Genomic DNA, 22,944 nt, shown 5'->3' with positions numbered 1-22,944 from the left:
TGGTTTAAGTCTCTGCAGCTCCTCCAACATCCTTGCCAGAGAGATGAGAAATTTTGAAATAATCTGTAATTTTCCAAGAGATTTCCTGGGAGGCTCGGAGGAAGAAAAAGGAACAGCTGCCTCCCTAGTGCCTTGATATTGGCTGTAGGAGCAACTTTTTCTCAATTCTTCCACTGACAACACACAGGTTGATTCTTCCCCCATTACCTTAGTACTAACAAGGCTGCAAATGAGTTATTAATAATATAGTATCCAAAGCTCATCTCTAAGAGAAGGGGCACAAATAGATTAAGTCTGACTCTTACCTTTTGGCTTCCTCCAGGTGACACAAATATTCGTAAGCGATATTCTGCCGCCTCCTCTCATCCATCTCCTCTGCAGAGAGTCTTTCATCATCTACAATAGCTGGAAGGAGAGGATAACATCACATCACTTGGAAGAACAGTGTTCAGATCATGAGATGACCAACTAGAAAACAATTCACATGCAGCTCAACACTGAACACTGAGATGGGAGTATTGAAACATCAACCACAGAAAGAGAATTGGATTTTACAATGTTATATTATTTCTAGCAAAAACTGCAATACTGAAGTATCAGTTCAGCTGCTCAGTCATGTCTGACTCATTGCGACCCCATGGACTGCAGCACGCCAGGCTTCCCTGTCCATCACCAGCTCCCGGAGCTTACTCAAACTCATGTGCATGGAGTCGGTGATGCCATCTAACCGTCTCATCCTCTGTCACCCCTTCTCCTCCCACCCTCTGAAGTGTACGTGGACATTACACAACAGAAAGAGAACAGTGATCAGACCTCACGGATGTGGCGCCACAGGATTTAGACAGCCTCAAACCAACCAGAGGATGGTCTACCAGCAGTAACGGCCCTCAACAAGCTTGGAGAATTGGTCCAGCGGCTCAGAGAATCAGATTATCCTGGAAATTCTGGGGTGGAACAAAGAATCTGCAAGGACTTGTGTTTTCCCACTCCTAGAGGGGACTGAGGCATCTCATTCAACCCCAATCCTATTTTGTAGATGATAAAGTCACTAAAATTCCTCCCTTGCTTATCTCTCGGCCTTTATGACGCTTTCACAGTCAAGAAGGTATCCAAAAGAAGGATGCAATGGAGACAGCCAGGGAGCAGTCTTCAGGCCCACACCCTTTATTCCAACACAAGCCTAGTTTATAAACTGCCACACGCCAGCCCCGCTTTTCTGTAGAGGACTCAGCCTCCCCGCTTCCTGACTGCACTTCCTCTGCTTGCGGCCTCAGCACCACCCGGCAGCCGCCAACAGTCACATCAGCCAAGTCTTGGCTGCCTATTTACGGGACAACACTCCTGTCTCATAAAAAGAACACCTTCCCCCTCTTCGGTCCTGAGTGTCCATTCTGATGGCTGTAAAATGAATTTGGTTTCTCGTTGGTGAGATTTCTCATCTAATGAAGACAGTGTGTGTAAGCAGCACAAGGGGCAGGACCACCAGTGTTTGCTCTTGTTCCCCAGTCGCCAGCTCCAATCAGCCGTTTATTAAACGGGACCGCTGGGCTCCCCTTGTGGTTTAGACGGTAAAGAATCCGTCTACGATGCGGGAGACCTGGGTTCGATCCCTGGGTTGGGAAGATTCTCTGGAGAAGGGAAAGGCTCCGCACTCCAGTATTCTGGCCTGGAGAATTCCTGGACTGTATACTCAATGGGGTGGCAAAGAGTTGGACACAACTGAGCGACTTTCACTTCACTTCACTCCCAAGCAGAAGAGAGGATATGAAGGTCACTCATCCATTCCCCAAGAAAGGCCAAGCACACACCCGACTAATGAGGCACCTGAAACATCAGTCTGGCAGGCAAAAGGAATTAGGAGCAAGATTTGAACTCTTCTTGGGCAAGTACAATGCTCAACACTTAAGATCTAAAGTGAAGTGAAGTCGCTCAATCGTGTCCGACTCTTTGCGACCCCATGGACTATAGCCTACCAGGCTCCTCCCTCCGTGGGATTCTCCAGGCAAGAGTACTGGAGTGGGTTGCCATTTCCTTCTCCAGGAGATCTTCCCAACCCAGGGATCGAACCCGGGTCTCTCACATTGCGGGCAGATGCTTTACCATCTGAGACACCAGGGAAGACTTTAAGATCTAAAAATAATAACCAAATCCTCAAAGACTTCAAAAGAAAGGGGAGATTGTGTTTTCATCAATATATGGATATAGATATGTATAAACATATATAATATACATATATAAAATATATACATACACACACACACATATATATAAAAGACAGAATACCACAAGCATGGGAATATGTACTCGATGCTTACTTATTGCACACTTAATTTCCTTCAAGGCTTAGGCAGAATTTAGTATGCAGTGTCTCATTTAAGTCTCAGGACTCTCTCTGAGGCAGGTATGTACTCTACCGCACTTTACCTTTGAGCTAACAGCCTGAGAAGCCATTTGCCCAAATGAGGAACAGAGACATTAGAGCTGGAAATATTAGTCTGGGGGGGGGGGGGGGGGGGCGAAAAAGCAAGTAGAGAATTTCAGGAAATGTCTTTGTTTATGGGTGAGGAAGAAAAGGAAACAGCAGAAGAGGCAACTAAAGAGCCTCTTGATGAGGGTAAAAGAATAGAGTGAAAAAGCTGGCTTAAAACTCAACATTCCCCAAACTAAGACCCTGGCATCCAGTCCCAGCACTTCATGGCAAATAGAAAAGGAAAAAGGGGAGCAGTGACAGGTTTTATTTTCTTGGGCTCCAAAATCACTGGTGACGGCAACTGCAGGCGTGAAATTAAAAGACACTTGCTCCTTGGAACGAAAGCTATACAGATAGTCAAAGCTATGGTTTTTCCAGTAGTCAGGTACAAATGTGAGAGTTAGACCATAAAGAAGGCTGAGCACCCCCAAATTGATGCTTTTGAATTGTAGTGCTGGAGGACTCTTGGGAGTCCCTTGAACAGCAAGGAGATCAAATCAGTCCATCCTAAAGGCAATCAATCCTGAATATTCACTGGAAGGACTGATGCTGAAGCTAAAGCTCCAATACTTTGGCCACCTGATGTGAAGAGATGACTCATTGGAAAAGACCCTGATGCTGGGAAGGATTGAAGGCAAAAGGAGAAGAGCACAGCAGAGGATGAGATGGTTGGATGGCATCACCAACTCGATGGACATGAATCTGAACAAACTCCAGGAGACAGTGAAGGACAGGGGAGCCTGGCACCCTGCAGTCCATGGGGTTGCAAAGAGTCAGACATGACTTAGCAACTGAACAACAACGTCCCTCCCCCGCCCATTCTCCTCTCTGTTACCAGAAGCTCCTTTCTAACACACAGTCCTACTGATGTTATTGTTTGTCTTCAAACCTTCGATGGATCTTCATTTCCTACAGAACAAAGCTCTGGAAGAGAACATGTTTCCTCTCCTCCCCTATATGAACGACCACTTTCCAGCGAACCTTCACGAAGTGGGCTAAGTATATTCTTTTCATCCTGGCTGATGGAATCCTACCCATCTTTAAGGTTAAACTCCAGCACCACTTCCTTCCCAAAGTCTCCCCTGATCGATTCGATTCACAATGTCCTCTCTTTTGGTACCAAAACTGAACAGGACCCTGAGGGGCCCTCCTGGGGACAAATCCTTTACATGTCCTTCGTTTCTTGTTTGCGGGGAAAGGGTTTCAGCCTCCTAGAGCTTCCTTCCCTGAGTGCCAAAGGACAGATTCCAACAGTCACTAATCAGGGAATGGAGGAGAAGCAGAAAAAAAAGGAGCAATCAAGAATCAATAATGCATCTATGGGGCAGGATCCTGGTTTCTCTTCAAGGAATATGCTTAACAATATATTTGAGTTCTTCTGCAGAACTAAGGTCCTCACTCAAGAGAAGGATGGCAGAGAACAAGATTCCCGAAGCACCGCCCTAGTAGCTCATCAACAACCAATCAGAAGAAAGCCACATACTCCTCAGCCCTCACCCCAAATTCTGCCCATAAAAACTGCTCCCTGAAAACCATGAGAGAAAGTCAGGGCTCTGAGCATGAGCCACCCATTCTCCACGCGTGGCCCTTTCCCTGCTCCAAGCCCTCAGGTTTGGGTTTGTCCGGCCTCGCTGTGTGCCTTTCTGGGCACATGAACCTGCGTTCTGCGCCGGTGTCTCCTCCACGGCTTTAACAGCAAATCCTACCAGACAGGCGTGTGTCCTCAAGGTGTCAGCACACCTCCCCGCGGAGGCTGCACACCCCATGAAAGTACTGAGGAACAAATCATCTCCTTTTCAGGAAATTAATAAACAGGCTTTAAAATATCTACCTGGGGTACTCTTATTTGCCCATTTACGTTGAATAAAGGATGCGGTCACTGATGAAGGAAATACAGCACTGTTCTGTAGACTCCACTCGATTAACATTCAATTCACAGATTCTATGAGCCAACCAAGAGTCAGATCACCGGACACGGGGCAGTGAACAAAGCGAAAACTGCATGTCCTCACGGCACATTTTACACATTCCTCCCTTCCCTCCTAACCTGGCCCACTGGACCACATCCCCGGCCACTCCTCTTCCAACCACACACTTCAACGTCACCTTCCTTCCTTCATGATCTGTTGTGCCAAAGTGAACGCCAAGGTTACAAGTGTGAGCATGTCTTAATTCCAACAAAAGCAGATCTCTCTGGGCCACAGAGGTTGCCTGCAAATATTTCTGCATTACTCAACGTTTACTAAATAGCAACTTCTGATAAGAGAAACAGGCCTGGATACTAAACCTGCCATTTAAACAGCCTTCACGGAGCTGATAAAATACACTTAAGCATGACACTACTACCTATAAAGCACTTTTCCATATTATTGTGTGGTTTTCATCATCTCCCTGAAAGATAGGCTGTATCTCTTTCTTACAACTGAGAACAGGGTCAAGCCAGGGGAAGGGACTGCCATGGTTACTGCTGGGTCAGTGGCGGAGCCAGGGGTGCAGCTGAGGGCCCTCAGTACCCTTGCCCTGCTCTCTGCCCAGCACCACGCTGCTGCTACTGAAGTTGAAAGAGCCTTGTCACTGTCAAGCCCAAGGGAAGAACACTAAAGTGGCTTCAAAACTGCTTTTAAATTGATTAACTGAGACTTCCTCTAAAGTTCATCTTTACTTGCTGCCTTGAACACTAAGAAACACAGGATATCATGAAAAACTACTTCCTGAAGTATTAGCAACTCACAAAACACTTCCTGTAATGTTAGCCAACATTGTCTAAAAGATAGTAAAGCAAGCACATTCTATGGAAATCACAGTTCAGTTCAGTTCAGTCACTCAGTCGTGTTCAACTCTTTGCAACCCCATGACCGCAGCAAGCCAGGCCTCCCTGTCCATCACCAACTCCCAGAGTTTACCCAAATTCATGTCCACTGAGTTGGTGATGCCATCCAACCATCTCATCCTCTGTCGTCCCCTTCTCCTCCTGCCCTCAATCTTTCCCAGCATCAAGGTCTTTTCCAATGAGTCAGCTCTTCACATCAGGTGGCCAAAGTGGGAGTTTCAGCTTCAATATCAGTCCTTCCAATGAACACCCAGGACTGATCTCCTTTAGGATGGACTGGTTGGATCTCCTTGCAGTCCAAGGGACTCTCAAGAGTCTTCTCCAACACCACAGTTCAAAAGCATCAATTCTTCAGTGCTCAGCTTTCTTTATAGGCCAACTCTCACATCCATACATGACCACTGGAAAAACGATAGCCTTGACTAGATGGACCTGTTGATAAAGTAAAGTCTCTGCTTTTTAATATGCTGTCTAGGTTGGTCATAACCTTCCTTCCAAGGAGTAAGCGTCTTTTAATTTCATGGCTGCAATCACCATCTGCAGTGATTCTGGAGGCCCCAAAAATAAAGGCAGCCACTGTTTCCATTGTTTCCCCATCTATTTGCCATGAAGTGATGAGACCGCATGCCATTATCTTAGTTTTCTGAATGTTGAGCTTTAAGCCAACTTTTTCACTCTCCTCTTTCATTTTCATCAAGAGGCTCTTTAGATCTTCTTTGCTTTCTGCCATAAGGATTGTGTCATCTGCGTATCTGAGGTTATTGATATTTCTCCCAGAAATCTCGATTCCAGCTTGTGCTTCATCAAGCCCAGTGTTTCTCATGATGTACTCTGCATATAAGTTAAATAAGCAGGGTGACAATATACAGCCTTCATGTACTCCTTTTCCAATTTGGAAACAGTCTGTTGTTCCATGTCCAGTTCTAACTGTTGCTTCCTGACCTGCATACAGGTTTCTCAAGAAGCAGGTCAGGTGGTCTGGTATTCCCATCTCTTTCAGAATTTTCCACAGTTGATAGTGATCCACACAGTCAAGGGCTTTGGCATAGTCAATAAAGCAGAAATAGATGTTTTTCTGGAACTTTCTTGCTTTTCGATGATCCAGCAGATGTTGGCAATTTGATCTCTGGTTCCTCTGCCTTTTCTAAACATTACAGGGTTTATTCAGAGGTTTAAGGAGCAGGATGAGTTGGTAGAAAAGCTTTTGAAGTAGAACTATGAAGTCAGAAACAGAAGGAACCCTAAAGAGTTTATTTTTCAAAGAACACCCACAAAATCCACTGTGAAAATAGACCAAGACCGTCTTGACTCATGAAGGAATTGGCACGGTCACATGTTCACTTCAGCTATTCTACTTGCCCCTTCACACGGGAGACCAAGGCCACCACCTCCTTTGCATTAAAATGTATTCATTTGTTCAACAAATATTAGAGGGGTTGCTCTGTGCCAGTCTGTTCTAGGGGACAGCACACAAAGTCCCTCATGCGGTTTTTATTAAACAACTGAAAGTGAAAATGTTAGTGCTCAGTCGTGTCCAACTCTTTTTTGACTCCATGGACAGTAGGCCACCAGGCTCCCCAGTCCATGGAATTCTCCAGGCGAGAATAATACTGGAGTGGGTAGCCATTCCCTTCTCCAGGGGATCTTCCCAACCCAGGGATCAAACCCGGGTCTCCTGCATTGCAGGCAGATTCTTTCCCCACTGCTGGCATAACTACAGGATGCTTAGAGAAGCGGGGATATACTGGAGGGAGCATTAGCAAGAGTCACAAAACCGGGGATGGGGACCTCCGCTTTACAAAATGGTATTATCTAAGGAAAAACAGAGAATATGATATGAATCATCAGTTCATAGGAACATGCCACAATTTAGTGTTTGATGGACACACTGTTATTCTGCATGACTCAATATTTCTGTAAGGAACTCTCCCTACCCTCAGGTATACCATTCAATTCAAATGTGTACTGAACCATCTTGTAAGAGTTAAGACTGCCCTCACCTGGGTGATACACCCAAAGCCTTGACATGGGAGATTCACCTAAATGGGTGAATCCTCACTCTCAGAACTTAGAGAATGGCTACCAGAAATGTGTACCCCACGGAAGAGAACTGATTCTGAAACCCTAAAACTGGGAAAAGGGGTGGGATACCAAAAATGAGAGAAACCCAAGTCTGAGATTTCTAGTAAGCTGATACTCAGTAAACTGACCAGTGATATATTCTGGCTTCCTACCAGCTTCCTGAAGCATTTCACAGCTACTTAATCTGAAGTTTTAAAGGACCACATGATCAAACTTCCCTAAACTGAAGTTTCTTTTGAAAAACAGGCAACCCTGGGCTTGAACTCGTTAGCAACCTGAAATATATTCCCAGGCACTCTAAAGAATTTGAAACAACAATAGAGACTGCCATCCTACCTGTTACAGACATTGAGAGTTTCACCAAGCCATGAAAATTATGAGACCCTGAGTGCACAGGCTCACAGTTCATCCATCTCCACATCTCTACCAAGTGCCAGGTAAATAGCAGGTGCTCAGTAAAGTCTGCTGATTGGTGTGCACTCAACTTTGAGCTAACCCACTCCAGTATTCTTGCCTGGAGAAACCCATGGACAGAGCAGCCTGGCAGGCTACAGTCCACAGGGTCGCAGAGAGGTGGACACAACTGAAGCGACTCAGCACACGTGTATGCAGTTTTGTGCTTGACAGACAGAGAAGCTATATCCTTTACAAGCTCAGTCCTACTAAGTCCAAGCCCTGATGTCAACACAGCCGTACTGTTCGGATCCCAAGGGAGGGGAACAAATCTGAAGCCTACCCTGGAATTTCTCACGCATCAGCCATTGCTAAGGACTCTCCAGAGTTATAAATCCACACACAACTTCAGAGGATATTCCAGGCACACATGGCAGTAAGGGGCTGTGGCCACCTCCCAGAAAGCCCTAAATCTTCAAGTTCAGCATTACAAGGAGAATTTCCTAGTGGAAAGAAGGGTAACCAACAAACTACAGTTTCCTTACAAGTGGTGGGGTCTCTGATGAGCTACCCATGTGCTTTTTCCAGTAAGGTTTATTGTGGAGTCGCTGAGTCATGTTTGACTCTCTTTGTGACCCCATGGACTATAGCCCACCACGCTCCTCTGTCCATGGGATTCTCCAGGTAAGAATACTGGAGTGGGCTGCCATTTCCTTCTCCAGGGGATCTTCCCAACCCAGGGACTGAACCCAAGTCTCCTGCATTGGCACTGATCCACCAAGGAAGCCCTCTAGTGAGGTTACTGAGGCTCAGAAGAGTTAGATAGCTTTTTCATCATAATCTCTTAGAAAAATGAGAAACATTTCAGGCTTTGTGAAACATTTATCCCTTTCTGCAAACACAGTTTAAGTATATATAGCTTAAAGATCAACATATGAAAAAGAGTTATTTGATCCCACTTTGATGCCAAAGGTGCCAAACTTTTCCCAAGAATGTGATCATACTTGAGTACCTAAGAGGCCAATCTGTTTCTACCAAGCCCAAGATCTCAAACCCCAGGACAACTTTTCAGAACAGGATCTTACTTCTACATCTCGCACATGGGAAGAAAATTAATTTTGGTCCACTGTGCAAATTTGACCAAGAATGTCTTTTTTCTATTTTAAATAACGTGGAAACTCAAAGCAGACCATGAAGATGTTAAGATCCAGACACAGAGGTGGCCAACCTGAAGTCTGGGAGGCGGTGTGGGAGCAGGTCTATCTGGGACTTTGCTCAATTTGGGAAAAAAATTAAAAGCAATGATTGTTAGATTTGGTATTTTGTAGTAAATTATAACAGCAAAAAACCATCTGGGGACAAAACCACCTCTTTAGCGACCAAATAGGCACAGGAAAAGTTCCATTTGCTCTCTACCTGCTCCTACACAGATTTCAGTAAGGAAGAATGTAGTATCAAGTTTCCAAAGCCAATATAAGACTTTTTAACCCTGACTGTTAAAATTACAGAAGGAATTATAAAAATCTTTAGCCTAGATGAGCTTCTAGTATTTTTAAAGGAGGGGAAAGGAATTCAACTTATCTTACTTGGATACGAATTTTTTATTCTTAAGATGGTCAGTGCAAAACCACTCCAATTTACAACTAGTCCTAAAATGATTCTCCCTGCTTTGCATAGGAAATGAACATTTTAAGGACACAGATATTTACTTACACTTCGATACTTCATGGGAATGATATTTTACAACTGTTAAACAGACTTAGCAGGTTATGTAATGATGGCTCCTGGGCTGTTCTCAAGGAGAAGTCAGTCCCTGGGAACCTTCTGTCCTTGTCCTCTCAAACTATTCCAAATGACCTAAAATATCAGAGAATACGGCCACAAAGCTAGGAGTCTTAGAAGACAATAGAATAGGGAAGCTTGGCCTCATTTCTCCTTGACTACTAGCAGAAAAGAAAAAATAAATCACAAACAGTTCAAAGGTAAGTGCAGGAAAACAAAACAGCTTCTTGGTTGAGTTTTTTCTGTTTCAGGTGCACATGGTATATTTCTCTCATTCATGTGAGCGCTTCGTGATACATGCATGAAAGTAGCAGACGGAAGGGATTAACACGTAACGATCACTTACCACATGCCAGATACTTTACATATATTTTCGCTTATTCCCCTTTAAGACAGGAATTTGAATCTCCACTTTTCTGATGGGAAAGAAATGCAGAGAGGTTGGGTCATTCAGGCTTAGGTAATTCTAACATCACAAGGACAGTTCAGTGGCAGAGCTGGGATCTGAAACAACCCTGACTCCAGAGTTCTGGAATCTCTGGATTCCAGTTCTACTCCTCCTAAGTGCCACTGCCTCCCTGTATGTAAATGTTTGATGACTGGCCCAGGGGCCATTGGACTGTTCTGAGGGTGCTATTAATGGTTATTACTGATATCTCATTAATCAGCAGATAGATTTACATGACTTTTATTTTATGCAGAGTACATCATGCAAAATGCTGGGCTAGAAGACTCACAAGCTGGAATCATGATTGCCGGGAGCAACATCAGCAACTTCAAATATGCAGATGATACCACTCTAATGGCAGAAAGCTAAGGGGAACTAAAGAGCCTCTTGATGAGGGTGAGAGAGGAGAATGAAAAAGCCAGTTTAAGACTAAACATTAAAAAAACGAAGATCAAGGCATCTTGTCCCATCATTTAATGGCAAATAGATGGGGGAAAAGTGGAAACAGTGATAGATTTTATTTTCTTGGTCTCCAAAATCACTGCGGATGGTGACTGAAGCCACAAAAGACACTTGCTCCTTGGAAGGAAAGCTATGAAAAACCTAGACAGTGTATTAAAAAGAAACAACACTTTGTTGGAAAAGGTCCATATAGTCAAAGCTATGGTTTTTCCAGTAGTCATGTACGGATGTGAGAGTTGAACCAGAAAGAAGGCTGAGCACCAAACAATTGATGCTTAAGAATTGTGGTGTTGGAGAAGACTCTTCAGAGTCCCTTGGACAGCAAGGAGATCAAACCAGTCAATCTTAAAGGAAATCAACCCTGAATATCCATTAGAAGGACTGATGCTAAAGCTGAAGCTCCAATACCTTTGGCTACCTGATGTGAAGAGCCAACTAATTGGAAAAGATCCTGATGCTGGGAAAGACTGAGGGCAAGAGGAGAAGGGGGTGGCAGAGAATGAGATCATTGGATGGCATCACTGATTCAATGGACTTGAGTTTGAGCAAACTGAGGGAGCTAGTGACGGACAGGGAGGCCTGGGGTGCTGCAGTTCATGGGATTGCAAAGAGTCAGACACAACTTAGGGACTGAACAACAAAAAAACACAATTTTCCCTGCTGGAAACCATATAAATTAATGCTATTATCTTGAGAAAGTACAGATAGTAAAATTACAGGCTTATTTCTCAGAGATGTAGAAACCTCAAATGTAGTCCAGCAAAGGAAAAAATATTAAGATAGTATTTGGTATTGCCAAGTTAGACTACATTAGGAATGCAAGAGTTATAACAAGACCAAAATGAAAACCAACAAAAAATTAAATGACACCACTATGTCACGTCATAAGCGAAATGATATGGTCAATAAATGCTGAGAACACATTTGAGAAAATTTACCATGTTTTCTCTGAGGCATCCATCTCCATTTTACTCCTCTTTCCTCACAAAAGGTTAATTTCTATCTAACTTGTCAATCATGCCTGATTTTTATGAGATTTTGAAAGCTTTTTTATTTTATTGAAGTATAGCCAATTTACAGGGCTTCCCTGGTGGCGCAGCAGTAAAGAATCTGCCCGCCCATGCAGGAGACACAGGTTGGGTCCCTGGGTTGGGAAGATCCCCTGGAGCAGAAAATGGCAATCCACTCCAGTATTCTTGCCTGGAAAATTCCATGCACAGAGGAGCAGATGGTGGGCTACAGTAGCCTGTATGACTTAGTGACTAAACAGTAACAAGAAGGTAACTTACAATATCATGTTAGTCTCAGCACAGTGATTCACTTATACAGATATAAATTCTCTTTCATATTCTTTCACCTTATCAGTTCAGTTACTCAGTAGTGTCCGACTCTTCGCGACCCCATGGACCACAGCACGCCAGGCCTCCCTGTCCATCACCAACTCCCGGAGTTTACCCAAACCCATCTCCATTGAGTTGGTGATGCCATCCAACCATCTCATCCTCTGTCATCCCCGTCTCCTCCTATCTTCAATCTTTCCCAGCATCAGGTTCTTTTCAAATGAGTCAGCTCTTTCCCCTTATAGGTTATTATAAAATACTGACTATAATTCCCTGTGCTATCCAGTAGCAATGGTTATATGTTACTCCCAGCCTCTTAATTTATCCCTCCTCAAAGACACTTGATTGTTTAAAAGGGGTGTGGCTGAGAGGGAAGAGCAGTGCTCTAGGCACCTGTAACACTATCATACTCCGTGTCCTCATATGTAAAATGGGAATAAAGCCACTTAACCCCATGAAGCTGTTGTATTAGTGTTTTTTGGAAACATTTTATCATCATGCATATTTCAAACTATTTAATGGCTAAATTCTTGGGTAATCAATTACTAAGTGAGTCTGTTGTTGTTGTTCAGTTGCTAAGTCGTGTCTGACTCTTTGCGACCCCATGGACTGCAGCAGGCCAGGCTCCTCTGTCCTTCACTCTCTTCTGGAGATTGTTCAAATTCATGTCCACTGAGCTGGTGATGCTATATAAGATATAAAACTTATAAACATAAGTATAGTAAAGATAACGGATAATCAGATACTTTTTCCAAGGATAATTGCTGCTGCTGCTGCTGCTGCTAAGTCACTTCAGTCATGTCCGACTCTGTGCAACCCCACAGACGGCAGCCCACCAGGCTTCTCCATCCCTGGGATTCTCCAGGCAAGAACACTGGAGTGGGTTGCCATTTCCTTCTCCAATGCATGAAAGTGAAAAGTGAAAGTGAAGTCGCTCAGTCGTGTCCGACTCTTAGCGACCCCATGGACTGCAGCCCACCAGGCTCCTCCGTCCATGGGATTTTCCAGGCAAGAGTACTGGAGTGGGGTGCGTTGCCTTCTCCAAGGATAATTGATTATATTCAATTTTCCCCTCAGTCTCCCATGTAACTTGTAAAATGAATGTATTTGAAGCTATATAAATTTTTAAAAGCACAATTTTAATTTCACACACGTATATACATACTGTATACATATATACATGTGTGTATATACTGCTATAATAATTATATAACATTTTGTTGTTATATAAACTATAATAGGGGAAAAAATCCTAAAAGGAAATATCAAAATGCTAAAGCATTTGTTTCCGAAAGGAGAGCTCTTCCTTCACTTTTTGATTCTTACATTTTCCAAATACTCTACCCCACTGATGTGTATTACTTTAATTATATCAAAAATAAGAAAGGATTATATTTGTTTCAATGTTCAGTTACATAAAGATTATTTAAAATATGATGAGGAATAAGCCTTCATGCCAGTTCCATTGAGAAAGATAACTTTCGTGCACCTAGTTGACCCATTTGAGCATCAAGAAAGGGATCACAGAGATTAAAATTTCTGATGAATACTCAGTCAGCTTTATGGTATGACACACATACACACACACACACACACAGAAGTTCAAAGACAGCAGAGAGGAAGATGATGCATGGCACCACTCTGTTGGAAGGTATGCTGAGCTAAGGAGAAGGCAGGGAAAGAGGAAAGTGAGAGGAAAGAACAAAGGGGACCGGAGCTGGAGGACAGAGCGAAGGCGGTGCTGAACCTCTGTGACTCGAAACCCTGTAAGTCCGAATAGAAGAGAACCACGGCCACGCTTTGCAAGAGCACAGCGTGGCAACAGAACGAACAGGATGAAGAAGAGGCTGGTTCGGGGGAAGGACAAGGAAGCCAACAAAGAGCAGCCAACTCACTCAGTGACTTCAGATGGTGGAGGTGGAGACTGCGCATGGCCCAGCACCAGAAAGGCACCCCCTTCCTGCGCCAGCTTCCATCAAGTCAAGTTTGTGTAACGAACAAGGAAAACACCACTGAGGCATCCCACTGTTGCGGGATATACGAGGAGCGAACGTTAAATCTACACATATATTTGGCAGAGGAGTTTAATAAAGCACTCAATTAGAAGGCTAGGATGGAGAACAGAAGGGTACTATTAACGCAAGCATATGCTGTGTGTTAGTGAGTGTGAACTAACGCATGATTCAGGACAGTCGATTTTTAAAGCATGCCAAAAATTCAGCTCTCTAGTGGATCATACTATGCAAATGGAGGTATGTTGCCAACACAGAATACATTTCAGCTTGACCTTGGGCTACAGCAGTTTCAATTCAGTTCAGTTGCTCAGTCGTGTCCAACTCTTTCAGACCCCGTGAAAGCAGTTTAGGCTAGTTTTAATGAACAAGAAGGTCTTAATGGCATTTAAATGGGGTATGAAAGTCAGCATCAGCTCACACATTAAGGGCCTGGGGAATACTGAATTTGTGAGATGTCATCAAGTGCTGCAGATGACGCCACCATCAAAGAGCAGGACTTCAGTCAGGCACTTTGATTTCATAGACGTCATCTACACAGAAGAGGAAAAAGTGGAAATGGTGACAGATTTTATTTTCTTGGGCTCCAAAATCACTGTGGACGCTTGCTCCTTGGAAGGAAAGCTATGACAAACCTAGACAGCATATTAAAAGGCAGAGACGTTACTTTGCTGACAAAGCTAGTCTAGTCTAGGCTGACTAGTCAGTGTAGTCAAAGCTATGGTTTTTCAGTGGCCATTTACAGATGTGAGAGTTGGACCGTAACGAAGGGTGAGCATCAAAGAATTGATGCTTTCAAACTGTGGCACTTGAGAAGACTCTTTGAGAATCCTCTGGACTGCAGAGATCAAACCAGTCAATCCTAAAGGAAATCAACCCTGAATGTTCACTGGAAGGATTGATGCTGCAGTGCCAATACTTCAGCCATCTGATGTGAGGGGCCGACTCATTGGGAAAGACCCTGATGCTCGGAAAGATTGATGGCAGAAGGAGAACGGAGAGGCAAAGGATGAGAGAGTTAGATAACAGCACCAACTCAAAGAACGTGAATTTCAGCAAACTCGGGGAGACAGTGGAGAACAGAGGAGCGTGGCATGCTACAGTCCATGGGGTCGCAAAGAGTCTGACATGGCTGAGTGACCGCAAACAACCAGCACCACATCACTCAGCTCCAATGACTGTCCCAGCCCTATTAGATAGATGGACAAGTATTATCCCTCCACTTGACTAAGTCTTCAATGGGCTAAGCTCAAGACCCCAGAGCTAGTAGGTTACAGAGCTGGTTTGTATTTAAAACAAACTCTTGGCTTCTATTTAGTTTTTACTGAACTTTTGGAGGTACCCTGTTACATTAGAGCAAACATATTTTTATTCTTTTAGGTCAACAATACAGGGAGCAGGAGGAGGAAATGGAATGGCCAATGTGGGAAGGGAGTTGAGTTGGCAAGAGAGGGTGAGGCCGATGTTGAGCTTGCAGGCTGAAGAGAATGTATACAAACCGTGATTTTGTAAACTACTTGGAAAGTGGACGAAATACCCTGGGAACGTCTCTCTTGTGGGAAAGAATTTACCCCACTTGGGCAACAAAGCTGAAAACATTTTGGTTTTGGCTTGTTGTGTGCTTTTTGTTCCAACACATAGAACTACTGCTCACAGAAAAGTACAAGGACCAAGATTAGAAAAGGGCCTCTGCTTATAAACACCATAAATGACACCACAATTTTTAGAAATTACAATTCTTTAGCCCAAAACTCCAAAAACTTTATATAGCAGCCAGGACAGTAATCACCTTAAACATAATTCATGTTCTTCTGCTTCAGACTTCAAAGAATAACTGATCTTCCTCAATGCCCTTGCACCCACAGGTCTAACATGGATCAGAGGAGATAGCCAAATTGTGTACCAGCACTAGATCCTTAGAGGACCTGAATACAATTTCAGAATTAAGTCATTGTTTCCACTCCAGAGAGGAAAACCCTGCTAGCATTTGTGCAGCAGACACATCCACATTTATGAAGCCAAGTGAGGATGGAAATGTACTCTTGCAATTGGCCCACTAGGTGCAAAGTGCTGGCAGATAATTATAGAGATACAGTCTTCAAATGCCTTCCAAGTGGCTTATAATTAAAACCAATAAATACAACAAGAACAGAATGTGTTTCTTTTGGTAAGTGGCAAAATCTCTAACGTGGTTAAATAGTCACAGAGCACATCAGGAGTGCAGGGAAGACACTGGATGACGTGCGAGAAAGAATCCTGTGCCCCAGATGGCTTGTCGTCTAACAGAGAACACGTAACATTGGAGAGAAGCTGGGAAAACCTTTGGAAAAAGGAGCAACCAATGGCAGGACAAAGAAAAGAAAAGCCAAGAGGAAGAGGGTGTTCAATGTTAGGATTGCTCAGAGCCAGCTTCCCAGATCAAGTCTGAAGTCAGGTGATGAAGGAGGGAAGAGAAAGCTGGAGCAGAAACACAGCTAGGGAAGACAAGAAGGCTAACAAGTTGCATGTGCAATTTCAAGAGGCACCATCGTGCTCTGTCTCCAGTCCCATTCCTCAGCCCTCCGAGTCTCCACTCCTCCCCAGTCCCTCAGCCTTCTAAATCCGAACTTTTTAAGGAGAGGAACAGGGAGACGGGCCAGGATGTTGTACAGCTATCAGTGGTAAGACCAGATGATAGCTCATCATCCAGGAGCTGGGCAGAGTTTCGCTCTATTGATAAACGCTCTTGCAACAAAGTCCACCTGGCACGTCTACCCTGCCACAAAGTCCACCTGTCACATACACATAACTGTATATGTAATTCCACATATAGCTCATTGGACATCAGTTGTCAAATCTGTGACTTCAATCACGGTAATGACTGTTAATTTAAATACTCAAGGGACTTGGTTCAATGGTTAAGCATCCACCTGCCAATACACGGGACACAGGATCAGTTTCTGGTCCAGGAACTAAGATCCCACACGCTGCGGGGCAACTAAGCCTGGGTACCTACTGAGCCCATGCAGCCTAGAGTCTGTGCTGTGCAACACAGACCCAGCACAGCCATAAAAAATAAATAAATACATAATTTTATGAATTAAAAAAAAACCCTCAAACCAAGGTCCTCATTTCACCAGTTCACCGGTATTCTGAGCCAACAACAGTGCATTTTCTTGGAACATGCAGAGTTGCATCCACAGGAAGCAGGGATGGGGTTTCAGGAGACACCCCTAGATCTGCTCCTCAGCGTCCTTGCTTCGCTATTCCCTCCCCCAAGGCTCCATCCATCCACTGCCATTCTGAAGGCTCCACACATCAGAGCCTTGAGCAGCACACACAGCTGCCTGCCCGCTGAGGTGGGCTCCTTTGGAATGGCCTTGGGCAGCCCCAAACTCTTCTCTAAGCCAGCCTTCCCTCTCTCTTGATTTCACAAGGGTGGCGCGCCAGGAGGAAAGGCAGAGAGAAGAGGTCCAGAAAGAAAAGAAAGAAGCCCAAGAGTCTTGTGCAGTAGAAGCGCTGCTACACAAATGATTTAGAAGAGCAATAAGCAGAGGGGCTGGAGAAGCAGCTGGGGAGGCTTTGGCTTCTAAACTTCCACGGCCCCAGAGAAATTTCCATGATACAGTTTTCCCCGGCACCAACCCATAAGAATCCTGGGATACTAGTGTGAGTCCCATTTTACAGATGCGGACATGGAGACCCGGGGCAGCTGAGTCATTTGTCCCGGATCACAGCTGACGGGTGGAGAACAGTCTTGCGTCGTGCGCTCCTTACCGCACACTGCTTTCAGGAGCGGCAGACCCGCCTTTCTGAGCCCTCCTCTCTTGACCTGCGCACAAACCTAGGCTTCCCGCACTGCGTGTTAATGAGCTGTTCTGCAGAGAAATAACTCTAGATGCAGAAGGGAAAAAAAAACACACAGAAAGAACTGGGGATAAAGACAGGTATATAGGGGCATGGCTCGAAGCCCAAAAAGCATGAATAGTCTCATTTCAGACTCGCTCTTAAAAATAACCATCTATTTTGCATTCTACTCCCCGACTGATCTGTGGTTCAGTATTTAAAACATAAGAGTCCCCACCTCTAAACTTAGTGAAACTGGTATTCCAGGCAGATGTGTACCCTGCAGGCACCAGGTGTCACAGCGAGGGCAGCAGGGCAGGCTCCCTGGTACCCACGCCGATGCCAGCTTGGCTCACACTTGGCTGCCTGTTGAACAGGAGGTGTCATGCCTGGGAAGCATCTCGACCTCTGACGCCCTCCACCCACTATTCCTGCAGCACTGGAGTCTGACTCTGCCCCATATCACCATGCCTTGCGGTGATCTGCAACAACCTGACCCCCTTAGCCCATCGGCGCCTGCAGAACCACTGCCACTGTGCTCCTGAAGCAGGGGAGCATGTCAGGAGGAAAAAATGCGGAGCAAAGAGAAACCAGAACTTTCTCATTCCATCTGGTTTCCCACATCTGTTTTTCAGGGGTGGGCTGGTTTTCAGCTGGATGCTCCAGCTCTGTTTGACATTCAAGTTGTCCAGTGCGCTTGAAAGGTAATTTATACCAATTTGCTAGATAGCACTGAGCAAACCTGTTCTGTACACACTCTGGCATGTAAACCCCCAAAGTTCTGTGCTTCTAAATATGTACTTGGCATGAGCCAAGGTATTTAGTCAAGAATCATAGAGACTGGAAGTGGTGGTTTTCAGGGGCTGCAGGGAGGGGAGAAGGCAGGGCTAGTGTTAATGGGCACAGGGTGGGTTTGGGAAGCTGGAAAAGGTCTGGAGATGGACAGTGGCAATGGATGCACGACAGTATGAATGCACCTAATAAAAGAACTGTGTATTTTAAAACGGTTTGTACATAAGGTGCATTTGTGTATATCTTATCACGATTGAAAACAAATGCTTACATGGCACTTTCTCTATGCCAGGTACTGCTCTCATTTCCCTGCAAATGGTAACACATTTAATATTCACAGTCTTCAGAGGATTATCATTGTTATCATCATTATCCTTGCCCAGCATGCACAGTTGGCAAGAGGCAGAGCTGAGACTCAAGCTGGCGCTCCAGCTCCATCAGCTCCCCCTTAAACCACTTGCTGCTTCTCAGCAAGACAGAGAGCTGGGTTTGGGGAAGTCACCCATCAACTCACACAGGCACAGAAGAGCAGAGCATCGGGAGAGTCCTAAAGACACCAGACCCCTCACCGATTAACAGGAACAGACCTTAAATTGAATTTGGCCTAAAGAGGCAATTTCACAGAACCAAAAAATTTCAAAGTAGCAAAGGCATCTCTCTGGTCTAATTTTCTTTTCAAAACAAAAACTGCTGCTAACCTACAACAGAGACATTTTTTTTCTTCTATTTCTTATATTGATACTTTCTTTTATTCCTAGAAAGTACACAGAATTATGGTCTATAAAAGAACCCAACTGTAGGAGGTCATACAGATGAAAGTTCAAAGTCTGGGAGAAACCACCTGGGGCAAGTCACTTAATCTTCTCTGGGTTTTACTTCCTGTCTGCCCAATGGGAGTGCTTTTAAATCTATCGTCTCTTGGATAGTATTAATGGCTTAATATTAGCTTAATTTATATAAAAACACTTCCAAATATTTAAAATACTCTTATCCTAATCCCATCCACTTGGAGGTTGCTCAAAAGAAAAAAAAAATCAAAATAAAGTACTTAATAGGTCAATAAGGATCACATGCAGGTCTCAAACACCATTCCTAGAGTTCCCACCAGTTCTTCACACATTGTGATTCATCCATCCAAAGCTATGACGTTCACAGTGTGCGTAGTATTTCACCTCTTCTCAAGGAACACGCATTTCCCTTACTGTCAGCATTCTGCACACCTCTCCTAATACCACAGTGGGCAAGAATAACGCCAACTAAAGAGCTGAGCACATCATGACCGATGTGAACCCCTCTAGCCCTGGGCTACGGTTGCTTTACCTTCCTTCTCATTATAGTTCATTTTGTGTGTATGTCTTAAGAACAAGGGCATTCTATTACATGAATCTGGCATAATTATCTGAATCAGGAAACTTAATATCGATATGACACGACCATCCAATCCACAGTCTGTATTCAAGTCTCACCCCCTGTCCCAATAATGTCCTTTACAGATTTCTCTTTGTCCCATGCATTCTGCTGCCCTGTCTCTCTAGCCTCCTTGCATCTGGAACTGTTATCAGTCCTTGTCTCTGCTGATCTTATGTTTGATGGGATTACAGACCATTAATTCTATAGAACATCCACCAGTCTGATGTTTCCTCCTGATTCAGGTTGTGAACCTCTGGCACTTAAGACAACAAAACTCAAACTGTCCGCTTTTAACAGACTCAGATCAGGAGGCACTGACATTGGTTTGTCTCAATATGCGTGCCTGCGAGCATGCCAAGTTGCTCAGTTGTGTCTGACTCTCTGCACGAGGGACACTGCCTTTAATCACTTGGTGAAGACGATGCACGCCGGGTTTCTCCACTGAATACTCACTCTTTTTCCCTTTGTGATAAGTAAGTGACTTGAGGGGAGACACTTTGTGACTATGCAAATATCCTTTCCTCATGAAAACTTTGTCCACCAAGGGCAGCATCTGCTGAGGATTTTCTAACTCCATTATCCCTTCTATCTTGAAGCCATCTACTATAAGAAAGAGCTTCCTTTCTTATTTGTTTATATCTGTTTTGAATTTTATATTCAATTTGGTATCTATATTTTAAAAATTGACATAAGGAAAAAATACCAAAGGAACTTTGAAAAATTTTTTTAAGTGTCACGAAGAGATTGAAATTTTATATAAGTATCTCATAAATTATATGGAGAAGGCAATGGCACCCCACTCCAGTACTCTTGCCTGGAAAATCCATGAACGGAGGAGCCTGGTAGGCTGCAGTCCTTAGGGTTGCTAAGAGTCGGACAGGACTGAGCGACTTCACTTTCACTTTTCTCTTTCATGCATTGGAGAAGGAAACGGCAACCCACTCCAGTGTTCTTGCCTGGAGAATCCCAGGGACAGTGGAGCCTGGTGGGCTGCCCGTCTATGGGGTCGCACAGAGTCAGACACGACTGGAGCGACTTAGCAGCAGCAGCAGCATAAATTATATCTCATAAAATTAGAGTCTGTCCAATCAATGTGTTAAAACTTCAGCCATCAAGCCTACAGCTGATCACCTGCTCTATGACAAAGCCCTAGGTGCACTTCAGATATGGAATACTGGGTTCTGCAGTGGCTGGCATTTATATGTTAACTGACTAGGTTTTGTGCTAGTGGTCTGACACGGAGTTATTAAGCTTAACCAACAACTGCTCTGGACAGATGACCTAATTTACCTAGGAGTAAAACAAGGTTCTACTTTGTCAACAAAGGTCCGTCTAATCAAGGCTATGGTTTTTCCAGTGGTCATGTATGGATGTGAGAGTTGGACTATAAAGAAAGCTGAGCGCTGAAGAACTGATGCTTTTGAACTGTGGTGTTGGAGAAGACTCTTGAGAGTCCCTTGGACTGCAAGGAGATCCAACCAGTCCATCCTAAAGGAGATCAGTCCTGGGTGTTCATTGGAAGGACTGATGCTGAAGCTGAAACTCCAATACTTGGCCACCTCATGCAAAGAGCTGAGTCATTTGAAAAAGACCCTGATGCTGGGAAAAATTGAGGGCAGGAGGAGAAGGGGACGACAGAGGATGAGATGGTTAGATGGCATCACCAACTCAATGCACATGAATTTGGGTAAACTCTGGGAGTTGGTGATGGACAGGGAGGCCTGGCATGCTGCAGTTCATGGGGTCGCAGAGTCGGACATGACTGAGCGACTGAACTGAACTGAAAACAAGGTTCAGAGAGCTAGGGACTTGCCCGAGGCTCTAGGGCCAGGCAGCTCAGATTCAGCTGTGGTTCTAAACCACATGCTCTTCCACAAATAGTTCAGTCCCCTTATATATATATACAAGAGGACAAAGTTGAACCACAGTTGATCTTTAAAGTTCATGTATTACAGAAACCTTTGCTTCCAGTTATATACCTGTTATACTGAAATAAGGTTCTACATGGAGCAGATGATTTAAAACTCCAGAAATTATTAACTTGTGTATGTCTTCTCACTCTAAATAGTGATTCTCCCTGAACAGTCCCTGCAGAAAAAACTGTTCAGTCAGGATGTGGTTTACTTAAACTTCCACTGCACGTGTCTTTAGATTCAAGCAGTATGAATTCAGTCTTTATTCCTGTAATCATATTGTTAGACAATTTTAAGAGAAACAAGAAAGAGGGGCTATAGCTGAGTAGTGACTTGGGTGAGGAAATGCGAGAAGGTGTGTACACACAATGTGCGAACTCTTCACCCCAAGTGACGGTAGCGCAAGTGGCCAGGTGTGTTCTCAGACCTGCCCTGTGGCTCAAAAATGACACCATGCAGTCCATTTACTTCATGTGAGAAGGGATTCACATTCCTCCCTCCCCAACCCCCACTCCCCGCCACACACACACAGCTTGCTTACTCTCTCTTAGAGCTAGTCAGAGGGTTAAGTCAATCCATAGGTCTATATTATGGCAAAGACTGAAAATGTCACAACAGTTATACTATTTTCATTCAAGAGAATCAGAGGGTTTGAAGTTAAGAAAGACTTCTTCTAATAAGTCAAACCATAAGATTTATTTTCACTGGAAGGGTGAAATGAAGTTGCTCAGTCGTGTCCGACTCTTTGCGACCCCATGGACTGTAGCCTACCAGGCTCTGAGGAGCCTCTCAGTCCATGGAATTTTCCAGGCAAGAGTACTGGAGTGGGTTGCCATTTCCTTCTCCAGGGGATCTTCCCAACCCAGGGATTGAACTGGGGTCTCCCGCACTGCAGGCAGACGCTAAGAAGAAAATTAACAACAGCCGCTACAGGGACTTGCCTGGTGATCCAGCGGTTAAGAATCCACCTGCCAACGCAGGGGGCCCGGGCTCGATCCCTGGTCCGGGAAGATCCCACATGCTGTGGGGCACCCGAGCTGGTGGGCCACAACTACTGAGGCTGAGCTCGAGAGCCCATGCTCCGCAACGAGAGAAGTCACAGCAGTGAGAAGGCCAGGCACCGCAAGGAAGAGTAGCTCCCACCTGCTGCCACTAGAGAAAGCCCGCAAGCAGCAACGAAGACAC

General features: G+C 44.5%; 1 protein-coding gene across 1 annotated transcript in view; it reads right to left on the bottom strand.

Annotated features, from left to right (window-relative positions):
• Window positions 1-397, bottom strand: part of IQGAP2 (IQ motif containing GTPase activating protein 2) — a 258,660-nt gene extending 258,263 nt beyond the window's left edge. Inside the window, exon 1 of the mRNA XM_052646137.1 lies at window positions 306-397. Coding sequence (XP_052502097.1) covers window positions 306-370 — 65 coding nt within the window. The 5' untranslated portion in view covers window positions 371-397. The remainder of the gene's footprint in view (window positions 1-305) is intronic.
• Between the last annotated feature and the right edge of the window lie 22,547 nt (window positions 398-22,944).

The sequence above is a fragment of the Budorcas taxicolor genome, chromosome 10, assembly GCF_023091745.1.
Source record: "Budorcas taxicolor isolate Tak-1 chromosome 10, Takin1.1, whole genome shotgun sequence".
NCBI classification, from domain to species: domain Eukaryota; kingdom Metazoa; phylum Chordata; class Mammalia; order Artiodactyla; family Bovidae; genus Budorcas; species Budorcas taxicolor.
The sequence above is the reverse complement of the archived record's forward strand: the minus strand, read 5'-3'. Positions and strand labels throughout refer to the sequence as shown.